Here is a 20904-nt window from a genome sequence, read left to right as displayed (position 1 = left end):
ACTATATTACTCAATACTTTATAAAACAATTTTTTTACTTGATCTTTTTTAACCAGGAACAAGCACAATCTGCTGCTTTCTCTAGTAACGGTCATATAATTATTGTTGGTTGTGTGTCGGGTAAATGGATTGTTATGGATTCAGAAACTCGAGAAATCTATTCGACTCACGTTGATGGAAATGAACCGATTCAGGTATGATACTAACCATAATTTTGCTTCAGATAATTATCAAATTTATGATTATATATTTTCTTTAAAGGTTGTGAAATTCTCTCCAGACGGCCAACTGCTTGCATTGGGTTCCAGGGACAATTACATCTATATTTATCAAGTCACAGATGGTGCCAAGCATTACACTCGTTTAGGCCGTTGCACTGTAAGTTTTGGTCGATCTATGGTTAATATTTTTACCACCTCCAACATGTGTATATGAATCTATTACCTTATATTAATTGTACATTTACCTGTTGAACTCCACATAATTATTTTTGTTGAACTAACTTTATATTTAGTGTTGGGAAGACAAATGCCGCAGAAGATGTAGTACCGGCGCTATTATTGACAAATTGTCGGTATGTGTAGGTTGCCTGTAGAGCCAAATTGCATGTAGATAATGATTTTGTGTAGAGAGAAATATTGATCGAAAATTAGCTTCACATCATAATAAGTAGTCAAGATAAAATACAAATTTGATTTATTCCTTTACAACCAATTTAGTTTTAGATTATTAAAATGTAATGATCATTTTATGATCACCTACTCTTTTAAATTATAATTTGATATGCTATCAACAATTTTTGAAAATAAATTAAATTCGCTTTATCATCAATATGTTTGTTGATTGATGATAATTTTATTTATCATTTATTTGTTCCTGTTGTTTTCATTACTACTAATGGAGACAATTGTATTATTACATTTTATGTGTGTTTTTCATGTACATTATTTTTATTCAAAATGTAATTCATATTAATTCATACTATTTTTTAATTGAATTAGGGTCATTCAAGTTTTATCACTCATATAGATTGGTCCTCAGATAATGAATACTTGCGTAGTAACTCAGGAGATTATGAGCTGTTATATTGTAAGAAACATTTTATTTAAAAGCATTTTGTATTTTTTTTTTTAAACAATTTAAGTTGTATATTATGTTAGTATAATAATTCTAATCTATTAATTTTTGTAGGGAAAGTGAAAGTTTGTCGTCAAGTGCCTCAAAGCACTCAACTAAGAGACGTTGCTTGGGCATCCAACTCTTGTGTTTTATCATTCTCTACAATAGGAATTTGGCCTGAAGGTGCTGACGGTACTGATGTTAATGCATGCGAGCGATCTAACAAAGCCAAACTAATGGCTACAGGAGATGACTTTGGTAAAGTGAAACTGTATTCGTACCCGGTCAAGCAACCAAAAGTATGTCAACACCACATTATTGTATTATCATTCAAACAATGCAATTCGTTATTAATACTCTGTTCTATACAATACATCTTGTTTGTGATATAATATTTATGAAATACCTTAACATAATTAATTCTTATTTTCTTCATGTTATGTTCTTATTGACTTTATTTTATAACATTGCTCCATCATTTTTAGTTGCTCTTACATTTTGCATTGTTCCAACTGTATCAGATTTAATCAATGTATCATATTTTGAACATGTTATAAATTTTAATTCTGTTGTTTCTGCAGTCACTGTGTCATTCATACGGAGGTCATAGCAGCCATGTGACAAATGTAACTTTCTTGCACGATGACTCCAGACTGATATCGATCGGTGGAAAGGATACCAGTGTTCTGCAATGGCAAATCATATAAGATGATTGTTGAATCTTATTATAATATCATTTTTATTATTATTATATTATCGTCCAAATGATTTCTTCACTATTATGAAAAAAATAAAATATTGAATTTATAACATTATTTATTATTGTTTAGTGTTTTAATAATATTCACTTTATGACAGATACAGGTCCAAGTGCAATGTTTATGTGTTACTCAAATGTTCTATATTATTACTACACATTCATATACATTATTGTCGATAGTTGTTAATTGTTTATGTACGTCCATGGTACACATTATACTATAACTATTATTATTCTTATTATTATCACTCGTTTTTTGTCGGATTGTATTAATTATTATATACTTACATGTTTTTTTTTTTTTAATTATTAAACGTAATATTTATGTGTCTCTAGTTAATTGTTTATTGTTCATTTTTATTATCAATTACCTTTATAACAGTAATAATATTTTTTTATTCTATTTACAATTTTTACTCTAAAATTAGTTATTCGGAGCATCAAGCAGTAACAAAATAACAAAACGTTTTATTGATGCTTGTTTCACCCAATAAAACTAGTATCTAATCACTCGGATCATTAGTGTATGAGTATATATATACTATATATGTGTAGTATATATTAGTGTACCTATGATGTTTCGTTGATAAATTTATACATCTATACCGTCAATCTAATTTCTAAGATGTTAGAGAATTTTTATGCGCAAACATTACACTTAGTACTTAATTTGTACAACTATTTAATAACTTCATACGCCAGCCCTGCCAGTTCTGCAAAATATCGATTCTACCTTATCAATATTGATAGTTTAATTTTTTTTTCACAATTTTCTTCTTAGCTATGTGTATGAATTTTCTTGGCCGTTCTCAAGATTTTTTCTCCAGTTTTTGAAAATAATTGTTCCATTATTGTTGCTATTTTTAATTTATCTAGTGTCTTGCGGTTATTTTAAAATAATTTCACTTGATTATAAATTACTGTGTAAGTAATTTTGTTTCAAAAAATAACCAATTCATCTTGTAATTTAGGAATTAAAATATAACTGTCACAGTTTTTTATTAAACTTAATGCTTTCTATTTAAAACCTTGTCCATGATAAGTTGTGACTATTTTACAAATTATAATATTTTTGATATACGATATACATTGGTTCAACAGTTTTATTAGGAACAAAAACAGAATCAAGTCCTGTATGTGAAATTATATTTTTATTTCTATTAACATATTCTGTTATTCTATTATTATTGATATTTTTCATTTATTCTGTTTGCTGTGTGTGAGTGTGTCACATAATAATTTAACTTTTTAATAAATTACATTGTTATTAAAAAAATTAAAACAAGAAGAAAAAAAAAACCAATTCATATATTTTACTATCAGTAATTTTTACATGACCTCGATAGACCTTAAGTATTTCCCGATAATGAACGGATTGTTTTCTCCCAAAATGATTTTACAAATAATAATTTTTTAACCCTTCAATGCATGATTATTTTTTTTTTTTTTTTTTCTAATTATTGTCTGTTAAATTTTATTACTGAGAATTCGGTAAAAATGTTAAAAAAATCAATATTCAATATTAAATTTCTAAAACTTGAAAGTTAAAAGTACGTAGCATATTTGCTAAACCATGCATTTTCAGAAAATTGTTGAAAATTGCAGAAAGTTGTTTGGTGAAAACATATTGTCGTTAAAGTGAATAATACGCCTAATTTTATCAAATTTGATTTACTGACATAGTTTTTTGTATCAATTTACTGTCCATAATTTCATTCCAATAATTACGAACATTTGACAAATATTTCATTCCAATAATTACGAACATTTGACAAATGATTTACCGACATTACAACACATGTACCATTATGTTTTTTTAAGCTCAGCTATAGTTAAATCAAATGGTTTATTTGGATTCAGACTGATAGAAGAATATTTAGAACTTTCAAAGTAAATATGTTGTAGCAAATCATTGGTAAAAAATATTCAAAAACTTTTCGTAGTATTTCTAATTCTAGAATATGTTGAGGCAATAACATGTCACCTTTAAACTCTATATCACTTTCGTCAATTTTAAATCCTCTTTTTTTCCAATTCATATTAGGTACTCATTATGTTCGATACTGTGAACATTTTCCGTGTTTTGGGAGTTGTAGTAGGGCTAATGTCTTCAGAATATAAACTATTTCCCACGGTACTGAGAGGCACATAATTTTTCGATCTAGTAACAGGGGAACTACTTCCGATCAGTTCTAAATCAAGGGCTTGTTCTCGGACAGTTGATTCTACAGAACTCACATTCTGAGCATCAGATAAATCAGCATCATCAAATACCGACAAAATATACTTTCTGAAAATTTTTGAGTTCGCCACGCCACCGCCCGCATGTTAGCCCGCACGCAGGGCCGTATTTATGCCTAGGCCGGCAAATTTTTTAAGAAATAAAAAAAATCATATAAATATTTTATGCATTCATGTAACTGCGTAAATTAATATTATATAATATTTAATAGTAGTATAAATAATATTTAATATTAAAATATACGGGGGCATGACACTGAAAATGTCAACAACACGAAATCAATTTTCACGTAATGTGAGCTATAAAGATAAGATACCTAGGTGTATGATATAAGTTGTTCCTAAAAGTAATTACGATAATAATATAATATATACAGAAGTTGGCTAGAGATATTGTGTATCCACATCGCACACGACGAATTAGAATTGTTAATTATTTGTTTTGTTTATAATGGCTATCGACCTAATTTCTTTAAAATTAAATACATTTATTAGAAATAATTACAAGATTTTTTTTTTCTTGGGATAGGGGCGGCATATTTAAAAGGGCCTAGGGCGGCACTTGTTCTAAATCCGGCCCTGCCCGTACGGTATACGGTATCTCGGACAGGAACGCGTAAGTACCGCGCGCAGGATCGCAACTCCACGACGAACAATATTCGTGTTTCGCTTTCCATTCATGTACATCAATACGATGTACATTGCACATATATAAAAGGTTTTCCGTTCTTATTGTTTTTGATAGTAATTTATTATTTTTTTTTTTTATAATACGCTGCGGCTGCGGTTACCCGCGCGAGTTTTGTTTTGTTTTTAGCTCTCGCAGACCCTACACACACACACGCGCGCGCGCGTACAAATATATATACATTCGGTGCTTTATTATCTTTTGGGTTCATAGTTGAATAAACTAAGAGCAATTTCCCTGAAGGGATGTATTAGCCTTTGCAGTCAACCGAACGCACAAACATCGTTTGCTGTAGCACCTGTTCGGCTCTCCCGATTCCCATATCACTAGTCACCCGGCAAAGACCGCAAACGACTCCTATTTGCCTTTGTTCGCCGTCGTCTTCGCCTTTATACAAATATATATTGTATACGTATATACGCGTACACGTATAAAATACAACGTATATAAGGATACAAATATACGTATAAAATGTAGTCTCGCGGTTTCTCTTATTTTTCGCGTACTCCATTCTACTTTCAATAAAATATACATATCTCCGCGGTATTATTTATTTATTTCTCGCGCGTTTCTCGGAATCCAGTGTATCATTTACTCCGCGGTTGCTATTGTTATTGTTGTAACGTTTTTTTATTTTTTATTTTATTTTTTTTGAATTTTTTTTTTTTTAATATTGTACAATTATATGGAGATGCATATGTTTGTACTTAGTTGTAGAAATTTATCTCTTTCCGTTCCGCGACGACGATTGCAAAAGAGTCGATGAATATTTTAAGGTTATCGAACAAAGCTAGAAGAAAAAAAAAACTCCTGCAAAAATCTTATTACGAACTTCAAGAGCAAACAGCTTCCCGTGAGTCGGTCAACCTTATTTCATCATATTGTATGCGTACACGTTTGAAAAAATAACTGTTATTGTATTTATTAATTAACAATAAAATCATTAAAATACGGTGAACTAACGCGGTTATTGATGACACACATTTTATTTTATTAAACTCGCAGTCAATAAATAAAATTATCGAATTAAAAATGATATTATTGGCTTAATAGTTGTATTTTATACATCTGGGAAGGAATCTTACCGAAATAGTTCATTAAATTTACCATATATTAATTGATTCTATATTTATATTTATTAAATTATATACAATTTTATTTGAGTTAATAAAAAACAAATATACAAACAACAATTATTTTATTACATTCATACAAACAAGTAATAAAATCGGTGTTGATTTGATTAATTAAAAACTCTTAATTGTAATTAATTTAAACTGAATCTGATTGTTCGATAATATAAATAAATAATAATTTTATTGAACCTATAAAAACTATTTGGTTGATAGTTGACAATTTGTTAAAATTTACGGGTCGAGAGTAGTCAACGGCAACCATGTGAAACGTCCGACAACAAATAATAAAATATTATTTATTAAGTTTATTCAGTCTTGACGGTTCGAAAAAATAAACATTTTTACCATATTTTTAGTCGTACAAAGGTTTATAATAATAAAAAAAAAAAATACCGAAAACCGGAAGGAAAAAGTCACTGCTGCTGCCGGTGATCAAGTGGTACCAGCGAAAATCAGATAGTTTACGAGCGGCTACGAAAATCCGAACGCGTTCACCGGTCAGCCGCAAACGTTGTCCATAGTAGAAAAACGAGACAAACGAACAAAAACGGACAAGATGAAGTAAGTGCTTGACTGACATCGGTATCGATATGCGGTACTCGTATAACGTAGTTACACGTTTTGTCCGATGTCGCGAATAAGGACAAGTATACCGTTTTGCCATTCATCCGATCGGGATATGCGTTTGTTTTCAAACGTTCGTGTTTTATTTTTGGAAAACATCTCATCGGCTTATATCGTTGCATTTCGACGAATATTCTTCGGCAGAATGCGTTATCGTTAACAGTGAATACGAAACGTTAACGGTCACCCATCCGAGAACTAATGATCGGAGAAACGGTGTAAAACCAATTTTGCATACGCCATATCCCTCTAATCGTACTATACCGTACTAAATGGTTGCAAGAGTGTGTTCAGACTGTCTATTAATCGACCAACAATCGCTAAATCGAATGTATTGACAATTCGTCGAATAAAAAAAAAAAATCCAACACCGAATAGTATTACAAAAGAAAACTCGTAATTACACAAACATAATATGCAGTCGTATTATCTTGAACACGTTCGATGTTTTTTTTTTAAGTTTTTTGCATTTCTTCCGGGTTATATTGTCTTCCGATCTACAAAAAAATATCAATAAATACTGTCTTAGTTAAATAAAAAAAAAAAAAAACAATATCACCGTATTGACTTGAGTTCTATAGATTTGGTACACAAACTGTTCGTTAATATTCAAAATAAAGTTTACGAAATATAAAAAATTCGTTCCTTTTTTCGACAATTTAGACGAGTTAGCTTCATAAATTCTTTGAAAACGAATTTTTATCGAAGACGTGGATAAATATTTATTTTTATTTTTTTTTTTTTTACAGTACTATATGTAAACAAGTAAGTTTCATAAACATTATGCACGACAAAAGAGTGTACAGAGGCAGCAACTTTTCCAAAAACAAACCAGTAAGTTATTCGTTATTAAGCATTAAACATTTTTACTTTGCACATCGTTTGTTTAAACTTTGTATACGATTAAAAATTTAGTGCTCGATATAGAACGGTTAGGTCATACTGGATTTTTTGTGGCATTTTGCCTTATTTTGATTTATTATACAGTGGAGCCTTACTTATTTATAGATGCCATCATAAGTACCTAGTGATTTTTATATAGATCATTTTTTTCTGGTATCTTGCCCATACCTATGCACATGCAATCGAATAAGTTAATAATCACGGGGCTTATGTCACGGGCGTCTAGCTCTAGGAACGGTTGAACAGCTATAGTTGATATTAATATTTTTCTAATGGTATAGAGATTATTTGAAGGATGAGGCCCAAGCCAATCCAAGAGCCCTCCACATATATGCGTCACTTCAGTTGTTAAAATGTGATTATAATAAGATATTGTATACTATCGAGAAATGTATATTTTACAGAAAACTATAGGATTGCCTGCAGCCTGCGAACCAGTAACTCGTCGAAAAGCTGCAATAACTAGGAAAAAATCAAAAGAGGTAAGTGTTCGGCAGCTTTGCACGGAAAAATTGAAAATTTCTAAACCTTAGTGACAGTCGACTCCTGTTCAAAATAAATTAGGCATCCAAGATATCCATGAAATATTTAGACGAGCTCTCATCATTTATAATTTTTATATAGTTGTACGTTAAATGAAAAAAGTATTTACATTTACACACTTTGAAAAGCTTAAAAATCCGTTTACTTAAGTAAAAAACAACCAATTGAATGAATGTATTTTTCAATTTTATCAATTTTTTTTTTCACGAAAAGACGTCTAGTGTGTCTTGGTATCGACATTCGATTGTATTAAAAAAGACCGATGCAAAATAAATTTAGATTTTAAAATAACAGATATATCTGATTGAAATAATGAATATTAACAATATATCTAATATAATTAAAAAATATTAGTAATTTCTGAGCCAATCTACGAGTCAAGATACGAGTACGTTATACGATCATTTTTACTGTTGGAAGTTATATAATTTATAGAGAATCAGAAGATCACCCTCAGTCCGCCAAGCAGAACGCGAAGCCATTCTACAGGAATTGCTTAAAGAAAAAGCATTGTACAATGAAAAATTAGCGAAGCGACCCCAACGCAGAATACTAGCTAAGTGTAGTGATAGCTTGTTGTCTGTTGAGAGTTTGTCGTCTGATGATACTGCTTCGGGTTCTGAAAAAGTAATCAATTCCAGATAATAGTTCATACACATTTCGAAACGCTGAAAAAAATAATAATATTGATATCGGTTCATATACGTTTAAATGTTCTCAGCGATTCAATATCAAACCATCATTCGATAATTTCATCTTACGTATATTGTTTTGGACGTGTTATAGTTGTGCGACCATCCCGAGTCCCAAACTCTCGGTACTCAGACTGAAGAAGAATATATTCCCTCAAAGTCGGAACTTGAGATTTACCAACCCTCATACATATACGAGAATACGAGAATATACTTGCCGAAAGTAAGCCATAGTGCAGACGAACTATTATGATACGACTAATATTTTCGGTATTCATCGGTCGTTCTGGCGTTTTTTCTGTTGAAATGTTTCGCTCGATCACTACCGATGACCGTTGATGGTGTAATTGATTTTAGATACGCAAACGAATACCGGAATTATAAACGATCGGACACGATTGCTTTTTTTTCTATTTTTTTTTTTTTTATGCGGATTTTTCAACGAAATAACAGCGAGCAATATTATTTGTTTAGCTGCAGGATTTCGACGTGGAAGCGACGCATATTGCCGAGTATATGATCGTTGACGTATTGCGTCAAGCGGATAAAGAATTACTGTACAATGATCAATTGGCTGCTAGTGCCAAACATCGAAAAACGTTATGTGATGAAGTCACGGCCGCAGAGAATGAACATTTAGCTCGGGAGAGAAAAGAAGCAATTTGGAGGAAATTAATCGTGAGTATCATATTAGAAAAAAATTTCTCAGCCATCAAATAATTTAGTAGCATATTTCCAATATCACCACGTATGTGGATTATTAACACTGATTTGCAGAATGTGATAGCTCTACATGTCTGGCGAGACTCACTTAAGACGCTATTCAATCCATCTATTCAGGCCATCATCGTATGCGAGAGAGTTGAAATACAGCCCTTGATGAATTATTCGTTTTCCGATCACGACTAACTTTGCGCCCGCCAATAGAATTCGTAAACGCCAAAACCGCGTGACGCTCAGTGCGTTTGGTCTTTTTTTCCGCACCCCTTTAACTGTACTTTTTCAAAATGAGCAGTTTATTTGAAATCGAAAATGCTATGCGTTTTATTCCACTTAACAACTTATTATTATTTTTTTAACTTACTGGTACTGTTCATAATGAAATCACTGCACGAAACAATTGTAGGTGCACTTGCCAACGAACTGATCAAAACTAATAATTATAATCGTTTGTCATATAATTTAATTATGTGTGTAATTATTTTTTTGCAGAGCGATGAAACTCAGATATTCGAAGAAAACGAGAGGAAAGAAAAATCTCGGCTTTCCAAATTGCCACCATGTTATAGGAGTGATTTTATACCCAGAGTATTTCAAGGTCCAAAACAAACCGAAACTCAATCAGATTGTAAATTTTCTTTTATTTTATTAAAGTAGTCGATAACTGTTGCCATAAATTTCCATATGGGTCGTGTTACGATAGGTCTTAAGTTTAATTATGATTATTTGGGTGCTGTAAAAAACGTGGGGTTGTTGAATGGGTACATGAGAGAGTGGTGGTGGGGCTTGTTCTCCTCGGATTTTTTTGCACGGAAATCGAAATCATCGGTGCTCGGGTTCAAAACACACAGAATTTAGATATTGCCACCTTATTACGATATCTCCTCACACAAAGTAAATGTATTTAATATTTGTCTAACTCACTATATCGTTAATTTTTATAGATTTGTCAACATGCTCGGAATACGTGTCTTGGCTCACGAATGAACTTCAAGCGGAGAAAACGAAAAGCATCAAAATTGAAGACTTTTTAAATGAAAAGTAATTTTAAAATTTGATTTCCAGCCGTACTTCGAAAACTATATATTATATAATATACATTTTCAACTAGCGATCAGATATTTAATTGATTTTTATTCCTAAAAAATTACATCAATAATATTAATATTTGAATATGTGAAAAATATCGGTTTTCGAAATATCTCATTGGATGCCCCTATAACATAATTTGCTAATCGAATACTGCAGCAGAATAAGTAGATACAATCGATTCATATGTAATATATATTTTATTTTGTAGGTATAGTTAATTACAAGCCACCAACAAAACTCTGGAAGCGGAAATTATGTCACGTAGTACAATTAAGTATACCGAGTGTTTCTGAAGCGGTCGAGGAAACTAGTACACGCATACTCTCCGGAGAGAGGCCAAATGAACAATCTTTTGTAATTTTTTTTCTATCTTTAAAACTAGGATTTTATCTAACTATTCTAAGAACATTATTTCTAATCTAAAAATGAATACTTCTAAGATATTTCTTGCGAAATTCTCACGTGAATCGATATATGGCTTGTCACACATTTTTCACGCTCGAGTCACCAGGATCAAAATATGTGGTGTAACATACAGATTTATATAAGAACTCTGCAAGATGAACGAAGGTGAAATGTATATGTTGTTATTTTACCTATCTGATTAATTAACACGGTTATAATCATAATTAAACAAACTTTATTTGAAATTCAATGTTTCAATAATTCTGTGTTAATCAATCAGATTTGTGAATTAACAATAAATTAATGTCACCATATTTTATCTTGCTGAGTTCTCATACAAATCGATATGTTACATCACATTTTCTCATTCTGGCGACTCGGACGTGAAAAACTCGACACGACAAGCCCAAAACCGATGCCACATATCGATTCACGTGAGGAATTCGCAAGAAATATCTTACAAGTATTCATTTTTAGATTGGAAATTATGTTCTAAAGATAATTAGTTAAGACCCTGGTTTTGAAGATAGAAAAAAAAAATGTCGAAAGATTTTTCATTGGGCCACTCCAGAGAGTACGCGTATACAAATTTCAGGAACACCCTGTATAATAATAGTTATATGTGATGATGTAATAATAATAAAATAGAATATTCGTGCATTTTTACGGGAAAAAAGTCATGTATTTATCAATATATAATATCAATAACAATTTGAGTAATACTATTAATCCTAAAGAATTGTTTTAGGTGCTCTACGTCAGCGCTTCTCAAACCGGTAGCCGTAAATACATCACCGGAGAGTTGTGAAATATTAATTTTATTTAACATTTTTTCTTCGTTCATTGAATGATACAAATGTTGTGTTCGTACAAGTTTATAGTTTAATATTTACTATAATAAAGTTTTTCCAAATGTATATTAAAAAAAAAAAAAAAAAAAAAACACTACTAAAATCTACTATACGTTTTAATAATTTATCCGCGCGAATAGTACGTATAATAACGATTTCGATTAAGGGGCCTCGACAGTCGCGCATTAAATTCAGTCGGGCACATAGCGAAAACCCGTCGAAGAGTCTACGACGATACGCTTTTCATTCGCGCACACTTTCCGCAGACCAATAACGTTCGGGTTTGCCGTAGTAAACAAACCTTGGGGTTCTACGTGATGTTTTACCGATGCACGTTTCTGGCGTCGCGAACACCCGTAGACGACCTCCGCGGAGGAACCCGCGAGGCTTTGGTCGGGTTATTGTTATCGTACTACAACGAGCGTGCATTTCGCGCTGTATCGCATCGACGTGGTTGTGACGGTTCAATTTAAACGTAAATATTTTTCACGTTGATATTTATATTATTCGTGTTGTGTACGCGCGTACACAACAATACTGTTGTGCAGCTGTCAACGACGGTGCCGGGCTGCCGAGGTGAAAATCGTTCTCGTTTCCGTTTCCCTCGGGCCACCGCGCAACGCAGCCGTCCCGCACGAGCCCGGTAGAATTTCTAATTTGCGTTCCACGCGCCAGGTACGTGTACGTATTTTAATTTGCGCCGAAGACGATCGCGGCAACGGGTCGGGCGAGATACGGTGCACAGATCCAAACGTGACGTTTGGAGGACCTTCGAGGGCTTCAACGTTTCCGCGCCGTTGCGACAACGGCGATTTCCATTTACGCCGACTAACGCGGCGCATTGTCACGGTCGCCGTTTGCGTACAGTTAACCGGACAACAATAACCGGTGACGACGGAGGCAGCACTCCACGCGACGTTTCCGAAATGGGAAAACGCACGCGCCAAGTATAAGTAGGTGTACAACAACAACAACAATAATAATAATAATAATACCGTCGGGTCGACAACGGGTTGTTAATTATACAATCAACGCGTTTATTTATTATTACCGCTATTCTTTGGCGTTAAATGTTCGCGTGTACGCGCTACCGAGCACCGCAAGAGTCGTAGTGGTCCAACAGCGATTCGTACGATAATAATAATAATAATAATAATAATAATAATAATACAGAAGATGGCGGGGGGGGGGGGGGGGAGGGGGAGAGATTTACCGTGCGCATAGGAAATTCGTAAAGTACAACATATCGCCGGGGGGAACGATGTTGCTCCGCATTTAACGTGAAATAATCGCGCGTTGTAGCATCGCGAATTCGAGTACGGTTCCTGAGCGTTCGCACCCCGCGTACATTGTGCGTTGTTCGTGCGCGCGTACGTTTTGTGATGTTTATGTATACGTCCGCCGCAGCACGTGCGCGTTCGATATTATAATTGGATCAAAATCCTATCTGCGGGGTCGTCAATTAGTTTTCTGACCACCGTTGTTGTTGTTGTTGCGGTCTCGCGGGGCGGAAGTCGGACAAGGACGAAAAAGCTACCGAGAGAGAGAGAGAGAGAGAGAGAATACAATTCAAAATAATTTAAACCGATTTCCCGCAGAGTCGCGTGTGCGTATACGTGTGTACCTATGTTACCGTTATACTTTACGTAGGTGTTACGCAATGTACACGTGGATTCGTGTTTTTTTTCCTCCCCCGAACCCGACAAGTCTTCATTTTTTTAATTGGAAATTTACCACTACGCGCGGCGGTATTCGTTCGGATAATGTTTTACGCTGTACAAATAAAACGCAAATCGCATACGTGATTTGGAGCCGGTACGTGTACGGTAACTGCTGAAATTTACGTTCCGATAACTATTCCTATACGTGATGTAATTTCAGAACGTTTTATTTTCATTAAAACACTCAACGGTTCGTCAGATATTCGCGTTAACCATGCAGTTTATAAAACATCTTGTTACAATTTTGATGTTTTTCGTATTTTTAATGTCACCGTGCAACTTGTGCATTTTTTTAATCGGTAAAAGAGTAACATCCTTTTCTGCTGGTTTTAAAAATGTGTGCAATTCGTGGCAAAAATTTGTCAATATTTATGAAATAGTATTTATTGCTCAGTTTTTATCTGTAGCTGTTTTCTAGAGAAAATAAAGGTTTTAATGTTAAAAAATAAATCTCATCAACGTCATATTTCAAATAATTTTTGTGTACGACTCTTACACGCATGTTTTTTTTTTTTTATGGTACATCTGATAAATTCACGCAATATTACAATTAAATGGTAAATATTTTTTAGTTCAAATATTGGCGTGGAAGGGTTAGTAAAGAGCCGCTGACCATACTGACACGGTTACTGGTGACAAATTGTCCACTAATTATTTAGGGGTGACGTTTTTCCCGTCACCCCTGGTGGCATTAGAACTTAACGATGCACTGTGTATATTGTTATACGCGCCTTGAAACGAGCTTATATTTTATAGTGTGCATTCAAATCCTATCGTTCACATTTTGTTAACAATGTGATATGATTGATCGATATTTACGTCCCTAAATTTATCGCAGCGAATATTTTAAAAGCGTTTTTATAACTAGACGTTGCTCATATTATATAATTCAGGGGCGTACACGAAATAGTGCAGAAAATATGGGTTTCAGGTCTTTCATAAAAATAAAAAATAAAATTAAATATTTTATAAAAAATATAATATAAATTTTGATGGACATCTGTTATATCTAGATTATTGTTGAAAAAACTGGTTGAAAAATAGAAAATCGTATAAAAACACTATGTATCAATAATATTCAATAATATTATAGATTATAAAACAATATTCGTAATTTATATTGGATTTGTAATTTTAGGAACATTGTATTAGTTGCCAGTGAGAGTAATAAGCTACTAGAAGAGGTTCTGATTAACGTAAACGTTGTGTTTACTAAAGAATGTTATGTTAATAAGATAGTTGACAACATTTTATGATCAGTAACCGTATAGGTACACACACCGATTTTACACGCGAAACTTTACTCAAAGAGCCACTGAAAAGTATTGATGACGTGAGTATGACATTAAGAAATAAATATCATAACATAGTTGTGTCAATTCATCATTCACCCGAATATTGCAATATGAAACCGGTAAACCCTTCAGAGATAATTATAATAAAAACATACTCGTATGACTTTTTTTTTTTTTTACTTAGCAAAGCGTTTAATAATTTTATTGATATTAACATTAATGTTTCTATAGAAACAATCCATATATGGATATAAAAAAGTGCTAACCCATTTAATCGGTTTCCACTGGTTGTTGATCTCAACCATGTCTTTAATCTAAATAAATAAAGCAAACCACTTGATTAGTAGCAATAGAAACATTTGAAAAAAAAATAAAATATTAACCAAGAAATTACTTATAATCATTCAACTATGCAGGACTAGTGCATATTTTTAAAGAAAATACTTATGCAGAAATACTATGAAAAGCATAAGCAAAAATAATTAAGTAGGTACTTATTTTTCTATAATGTAAGCAAATAATACTTTTAATTTTAGTAGAGTAAAAAAAACTAGAAAATTAAACTTTTTAATTATGTGTAATGTATACGATTATACCATTGAGTTAATATTAAACTAAATATAATAATATAAACTAATATATCTTGAAGTGAATTTTTTTTCTTATTTAATGTTTATTGTGTACTTAAAAGCCAAATGGTTTATACATTACTTATAATAGGACCTATTAGAAGGTACCTTCGAAGTGTAGAAAAACTGCGTTCTACTGACGCAACACTAATAGGTAATGAACAAATAATACAAAACATATAATGAATATTTGGAAACACTAATTGCGAACATGAAATTGGAGCTTCTAATCCATTATTTAGAATATTTTCCCCTGAAAAAATGTAGTATAAAATATATATAAAATTAATGTTTTTAAAATTTTAATTTATATATTATCCGTGGTTAAAACGGAAAAATATTTTGCTATCAAATCATAAGTTTTAAAATTTTCAGATATAAGGTGTTGTTAAGCCAGTGATACACTAGATTTAAAAAACCGAATTCCAAAGAGGGGTGATCCATCTATCGCCCCTCCTTATAACCACCATTGGAACTACCATTTTACTATCATTATTTATTCATAATAATTGCTTCGTCATAGTTATTGAATGTTTTTATAATATTATAAACATACGAAATTAAAATATATTTTCTGATACGTCTAACAGTCGATGCGCATGTATAAGACGGGACACCAGCTGTGATGAGGATATTTCCCGTCAAAATCGATACAACGCAGCAATGATGGTGGCGAGGGTTGAGTGGGTCGAGTGTATTAAATATTGTTTTAAAAACTCAGTCGTCGTCCAATCAACGACGTATTACATAGTTCACTTGACAATTATGTGCGCGGGTGCGTACCCCTTATCGCGTAATTGTAACCGATTGGCGAGGAAACTTTGACGTAATATTACACGAACGGCGTTGGAGAAATTGCGTTGAAGTACGCCGAATGTATTCGGGCCTGCGTTCGTGTCAAACTTCCGTGGTGGGATGACGGGGGAATGGGAAAATAGGAAATCTGAGATTTTAACCGTCGTTCCGTTCGCGCGTTCTAGGGGCTTCGGCCCAGTTGTCGTCCGTCAGTATTGTGACATTCGATGCGAATTCCATCTTATCGTTATCATACGAACATCTATATGGTGCGTACGTGGATTGTCGGGTACACCTCCCCAGAAATGTTGTAAACGGAAAACTTCAATGCAAGTCTAAGAGCAAGGGATCACCGTATTTTAACTGATGTCGCTCAAAAGTAATTTGTTCTGAAATATTCGGTAAAAAATAAACGGTGTTTCGTAAAAGCAAAAAATCTAGATTTTCTAAATTTTCGTGAAAAAGAGAAAAAAACTTATCATGACAGTATAACAGCAAAAATTGATTACAGAAGTACAATCGAAGGTATCCGAGAAAAACATACTAGATTCGAGGAAAGCATGTTCATCGAGTTATGTCGAGTTCATTGAATTATGTTCGTTGAATTATTTACGCATTACGGTTTTTACCTACCACCTTCGCGTATTGTCGAGATTGTGTCCAAAAAAGTGTTGTAGGCACCCCTCGGAGATACAGGTCTCGGTAAGATCCCGCCGTCACCGCCGTACCGCCGTGATCTCTAGTCACGCACGTCTTCGTTGGCCGCACAGCTTCCGAGACGCGTGTCACCCGAGGTCCTGCGCCCCTCTACCCCGGAACCGCGGTAGTGGTTTCCATCTTGTTCTGTGCGCGCGTACATTTTCTTCTCGCCCGCGCACCACCGCCGCGGCGTTTCTCCCTCGAGCCGTCCGCGGAATAAATTACTGGGGGGCCTTCACCGACAATCGTTGTTGTTGTTGTTGTTGCTGCTGCCGCCGCTGTTGTTGTCGAAAGGCAATTTGGTAAATTGTATACGTGAGCAATTTATATACGACTCGGTGATTGGCAATCATGGTAAAACGTTTCGGCGGGCACAGCGTACGAGCGCGGGGGCCGGGGACCGGGGAAGGACGACGAGCGGAGAGGGCGAAAAAAAAAAAAACTATCGCACGCCGTGTTTACTGTACGCACACGCACGCATATATTTACGCATATACACGGACGTATTTAATGTATTACGCGGGAAATTGTTGCTGTTTCGGCGGTCGCAATCATTACGCGAAGTATGTATAATCTAATGCCGCCGCCGGTATTAACGAGGGATCCGCTGCGCACGGGGTTGTTTTTTCGCGCCCCTCTCCCCGCACAAGCCCCGTGTCTCGCCGATCCCGAACCCGTCCGTCCGCGTGCTCAGCGCGCGGTGTTTCCTGGGTTTTTCGTTTTCCGTCCGACGTGCACCGAGAATCGAAACGAACATTTACCGCGCCTATTGAAGGTTGTTTACTTATTTTTTTTTCTTTTTTTTGTAATTTACAAAATTATTAAGTTTTTGAAATAATGTACGCGTGATCGAAGTAAACGTGTATAATAATTTGGTCATTTTTAATTCCGGTTCCATCGTATGAGTGTATCAGCGAAAAAAGCGATAGCAGATACCTCAGGTGCTATTTAGTGAATTGTTGAGAAGTACTTTGGCCACCGTAACATTGATATCCGTGTACTTTTAATTCATTTTATAATTTTGAAACTCTCAAACTTCTCGATTATTGCATGGAGAATAAATACGTGTTACAGCGAAAATCTGAAATTTTTATTTTTCATATAGATTTTTTCATTCCTATTAATTTAAGTTTGATTTATACGTCTCTATTATTCAACGCTCCGTAGTTAAAGTTAAATTGGTTTAATATAGAAATAGATTAATTTATCTTTCCCATTATAATAATAGTATGTCAAGCCTAAGCACACGTAACTTTTACATCGTTAGATTATACGTTACACAAGAAAACAAAACGTAATATAACTTTTAACACTGGCTTACATACACGTGTGTTTGTTATTATACGTATATATTTAGGGCTTTTCGTTATTCCTCCTTTTTTAACAATATATATTTGTCATTGTTTCGTATTCAAATTGAGTGTAAATAAATTGAAGAGGGGGGGAAGTAACTGAACTCGAGTAGTTTTTATATTGAGAAGTGAAAAGTTTTCCAATGTGATACATAAATATAAGAAAAAAAGCTTTGAGTGTAGAACAAACCTTTTGGAATAAGAACATGGGTTAATGAATGCATATCGGCTTAACGAATGGTTGGGTTTTACTTTTCCATCTTTCGGGATGCCGCCGACAATTCTCAAAGGTCTCCACCGTGCACGCGGAGTGGGTGAAACGCATTTTTATAAAATAAACAACATTCAAAAAGAACGCCAGAAGAGGGAAAAATAGAGAGGAGGTGGAGGGAAGTCGCGCGGAAAATCCTACGCGAAGAAGTTTTTAATTTGCCTTTATGGTAAACAACGACGATGGTCGGGGTAAATAGAACGTTATACGGTGATTTCTCTTTCTCCTCAACCCAAACACTTTTTAAAAGATTTTTTTTTCCCGTTCGTGTTAACAACAACTAACAGCTTTGACGCTTTTTCTTTTCTCGTGGCGAATAATGATGGAATTTACATATTCTTAGTGAAGCTTTGCTTAAAACCGTATCAAAGACACGTATAGTTAGACATGTTTGACAGACGTTATATATGGATTTGTTACGGTAAAGAGTTGGTGTCGGAGATAACAAATAATCTGATAGTACGTATGTGGACAAGATACATTGTTTTTAGTCACAAACAAGTGTATCGATATAATTTCATATATTATGTAAACAGTTTAAATGTTGTATAACTATTATTCATAAAAGGTGAATAATATTTATGTTATTTTCTAAAATTGTATTGTCATTATTCGTAATGATTAAGATTCGACGAATTAGCACGAGACCGGTGTTTGAGATTAAATAATTAAGCGGGATTCATATTCGTCTAGTATGTTTTTTTTTGTCGTTCAATGTAAACTATAAAATAAAAATATTTCAACAAAAACAAATTTATACATATTAAATTATTTTTTATTTTCAAACTTAATTTATACTATACATTAAAAAAAAAAAAAAATTAAAAATTATTAAATGTTAAATACTCGTAAATGAATATGTAAATAAATAAAACCTTAGTCTGTAGTATTATTATGTTTGTAAAGTACGATTAGTTTAAAATTAAAAATTCAGCGTCAGATGTACATTGGGCAAATAAAATCGCGATTTTATTGTATATATATATATATACTATACGTTTAACATACCTAACAATATATTAACATTATTGTAATCCACGAATTTACACTTATTAAATAATTGATATAAAATAATTTTCTAAATTTAAAATGTAAACCTCTTAGTCTTCCGATGGCGAAAAAATCCACTATTTTAATTCTATGTCTGAATCTATTTCTCTGTGTGCGTTTTTTATTGCTAGACCATTTTTAATTTATCTTCACAAGTCGAATTCCTATGTAAGCTTTTATACCCTTTAGAGTAGTAAAGCGTATTATCGACCAACGCAGTTGTAGTAACTGGCAGTGTTGAAAAAAAATGTCAACGTTGTACACGTGTTAGGAAAAACTTAGTAAAGCCCTTGGAAAAAAAAAAAAAAAAAAAAGGAAGAGATCCCGGCGTGGGGATGCACGTACCCCCAGTGCCCCCGCCCCTTGGCTACAGCCCTGATGTACGTATAGTGTTCTTAGTACGAAATCATGCCTTCCTCCCGTATACTCCCACGGTATTGCGCAGTTATCCTCGCGTACCTGTGCAAGCAATAATACCGATCAGAAATTGGCGCGCGTACACTTGACGTACCGTTGCCGCCGAACAACAGCAACAACAACAACAACAACAACAACAACAACAACAGTACATCTTACAGTTTTAGCTACCGCCCCGTGGGACGACGATCCTCCTTTGCCGGATAGAAGTGTCGGCACGGGTGTGCACGTATATACATATCTGTATGAAATTACATCCGTTCGAGAATTTCGGTTATCGGTCGACACCGATTGCGGGGGGGGGGGGGGGGGGGGGGGGGGAACTCTTCTGTATTCCGCCGAACATGTGCCGTCTATGCCCTTCCTCCCGTCCGCGTTCGGCGACATCTGGCAGAACATCGGCAAACCGAAACATTAATTCGGAACCCGCGCGACACGGCGTCTACGCGAGCCGCCGACAAGTTTTTACTCCTCGACAGTCGTGCGGCAAACATATTGCGCGCAAGGGTTGGACCGTTGAAATAACATATTATTTCGTCGCGGAGAAAAACATATCCGGCACCACAACGGTTTTCCCGCGTTCGGTTACCATTCGTCGTGGGGCGTATATTGTATTATACCGTTTGCGGTATTTTTTTTTTCGTTTCGTTTATGTAAAGTTTACAAGCGTCAGCGGCGGTATTAAGGGTACGTGCGTGTACGTGTGTGTAATTGTGCGTGCGTCCGCAGGGCTCGAATTCGTCACGTTTGTAAACAGTGATTCCACGGACTGAAATAATAATTCGTCGCAACGACTATAACATCTAGTAGACAAATTTAAATAGATTTTCCACATCAATTAACAACAACATGTATAAATATGTAGAAATAGTAACACAGAATTCAATGAACACTAATTGTT

General features: G+C 34.1%; 2 protein-coding genes across 5 annotated transcripts in view; both read left to right on the top strand.

Annotated features, from left to right (window-relative positions):
* Window positions 1-2118, top strand: part of LOC112690774 (echinoderm microtubule-associated protein-like 2) — a 49724-nt gene extending 47606 nt beyond the window's left edge. For 3 of the 4 annotated variants that reach the window (XM_025564873.1, XM_025564874.1, XM_025564870.1), the window contains 6 exons: window positions 57-194; window positions 262-378; window positions 515-574; window positions 1002-1089; window positions 1192-1418; window positions 1701-2118. In XM_025564873.1, coding sequence (XP_025420658.1) covers window positions 57-194; window positions 262-378; window positions 515-574; window positions 1002-1089; window positions 1192-1418; window positions 1701-1826 — 756 coding nt within the window. In that variant the 3' untranslated portion in view covers window positions 1827-2118. The remainder of the gene's footprint in view (window positions 1-56; window positions 195-261; window positions 379-514; window positions 575-1001; window positions 1090-1191; window positions 1419-1700) is intronic. The other variant, XM_025564871.1, reaches the window with a different exon arrangement.
* Window positions 2119-12700: 10582 nt separating this feature from the next.
* The window catches only part of LOC112690720, a 43851-nt gene continuing 35647 nt past the window's right edge, over window positions 12701-20904 (top strand). Inside the window, exon 1 of the mRNA XM_025564790.1 lies at window positions 12701-12727. The gene's annotated coding sequence lies outside the window, so the exon portion shown is untranslated. The remainder of the gene's footprint in view (window positions 12728-20904) is intronic.

Source organism: Sipha flava, unplaced genomic scaffold (assembly GCF_003268045.1).
Source record: "Sipha flava isolate LNK unplaced genomic scaffold, YSA_version1 51_pilon_pilon, whole genome shotgun sequence".
Taxonomy (NCBI): Eukaryota; Metazoa; Arthropoda; class Insecta; order Hemiptera; family Aphididae; genus Sipha; species Sipha flava.
Note: the sequence above shows the minus strand (reverse complement) of the source record. Positions and strands in the feature narration are given on the sequence as shown.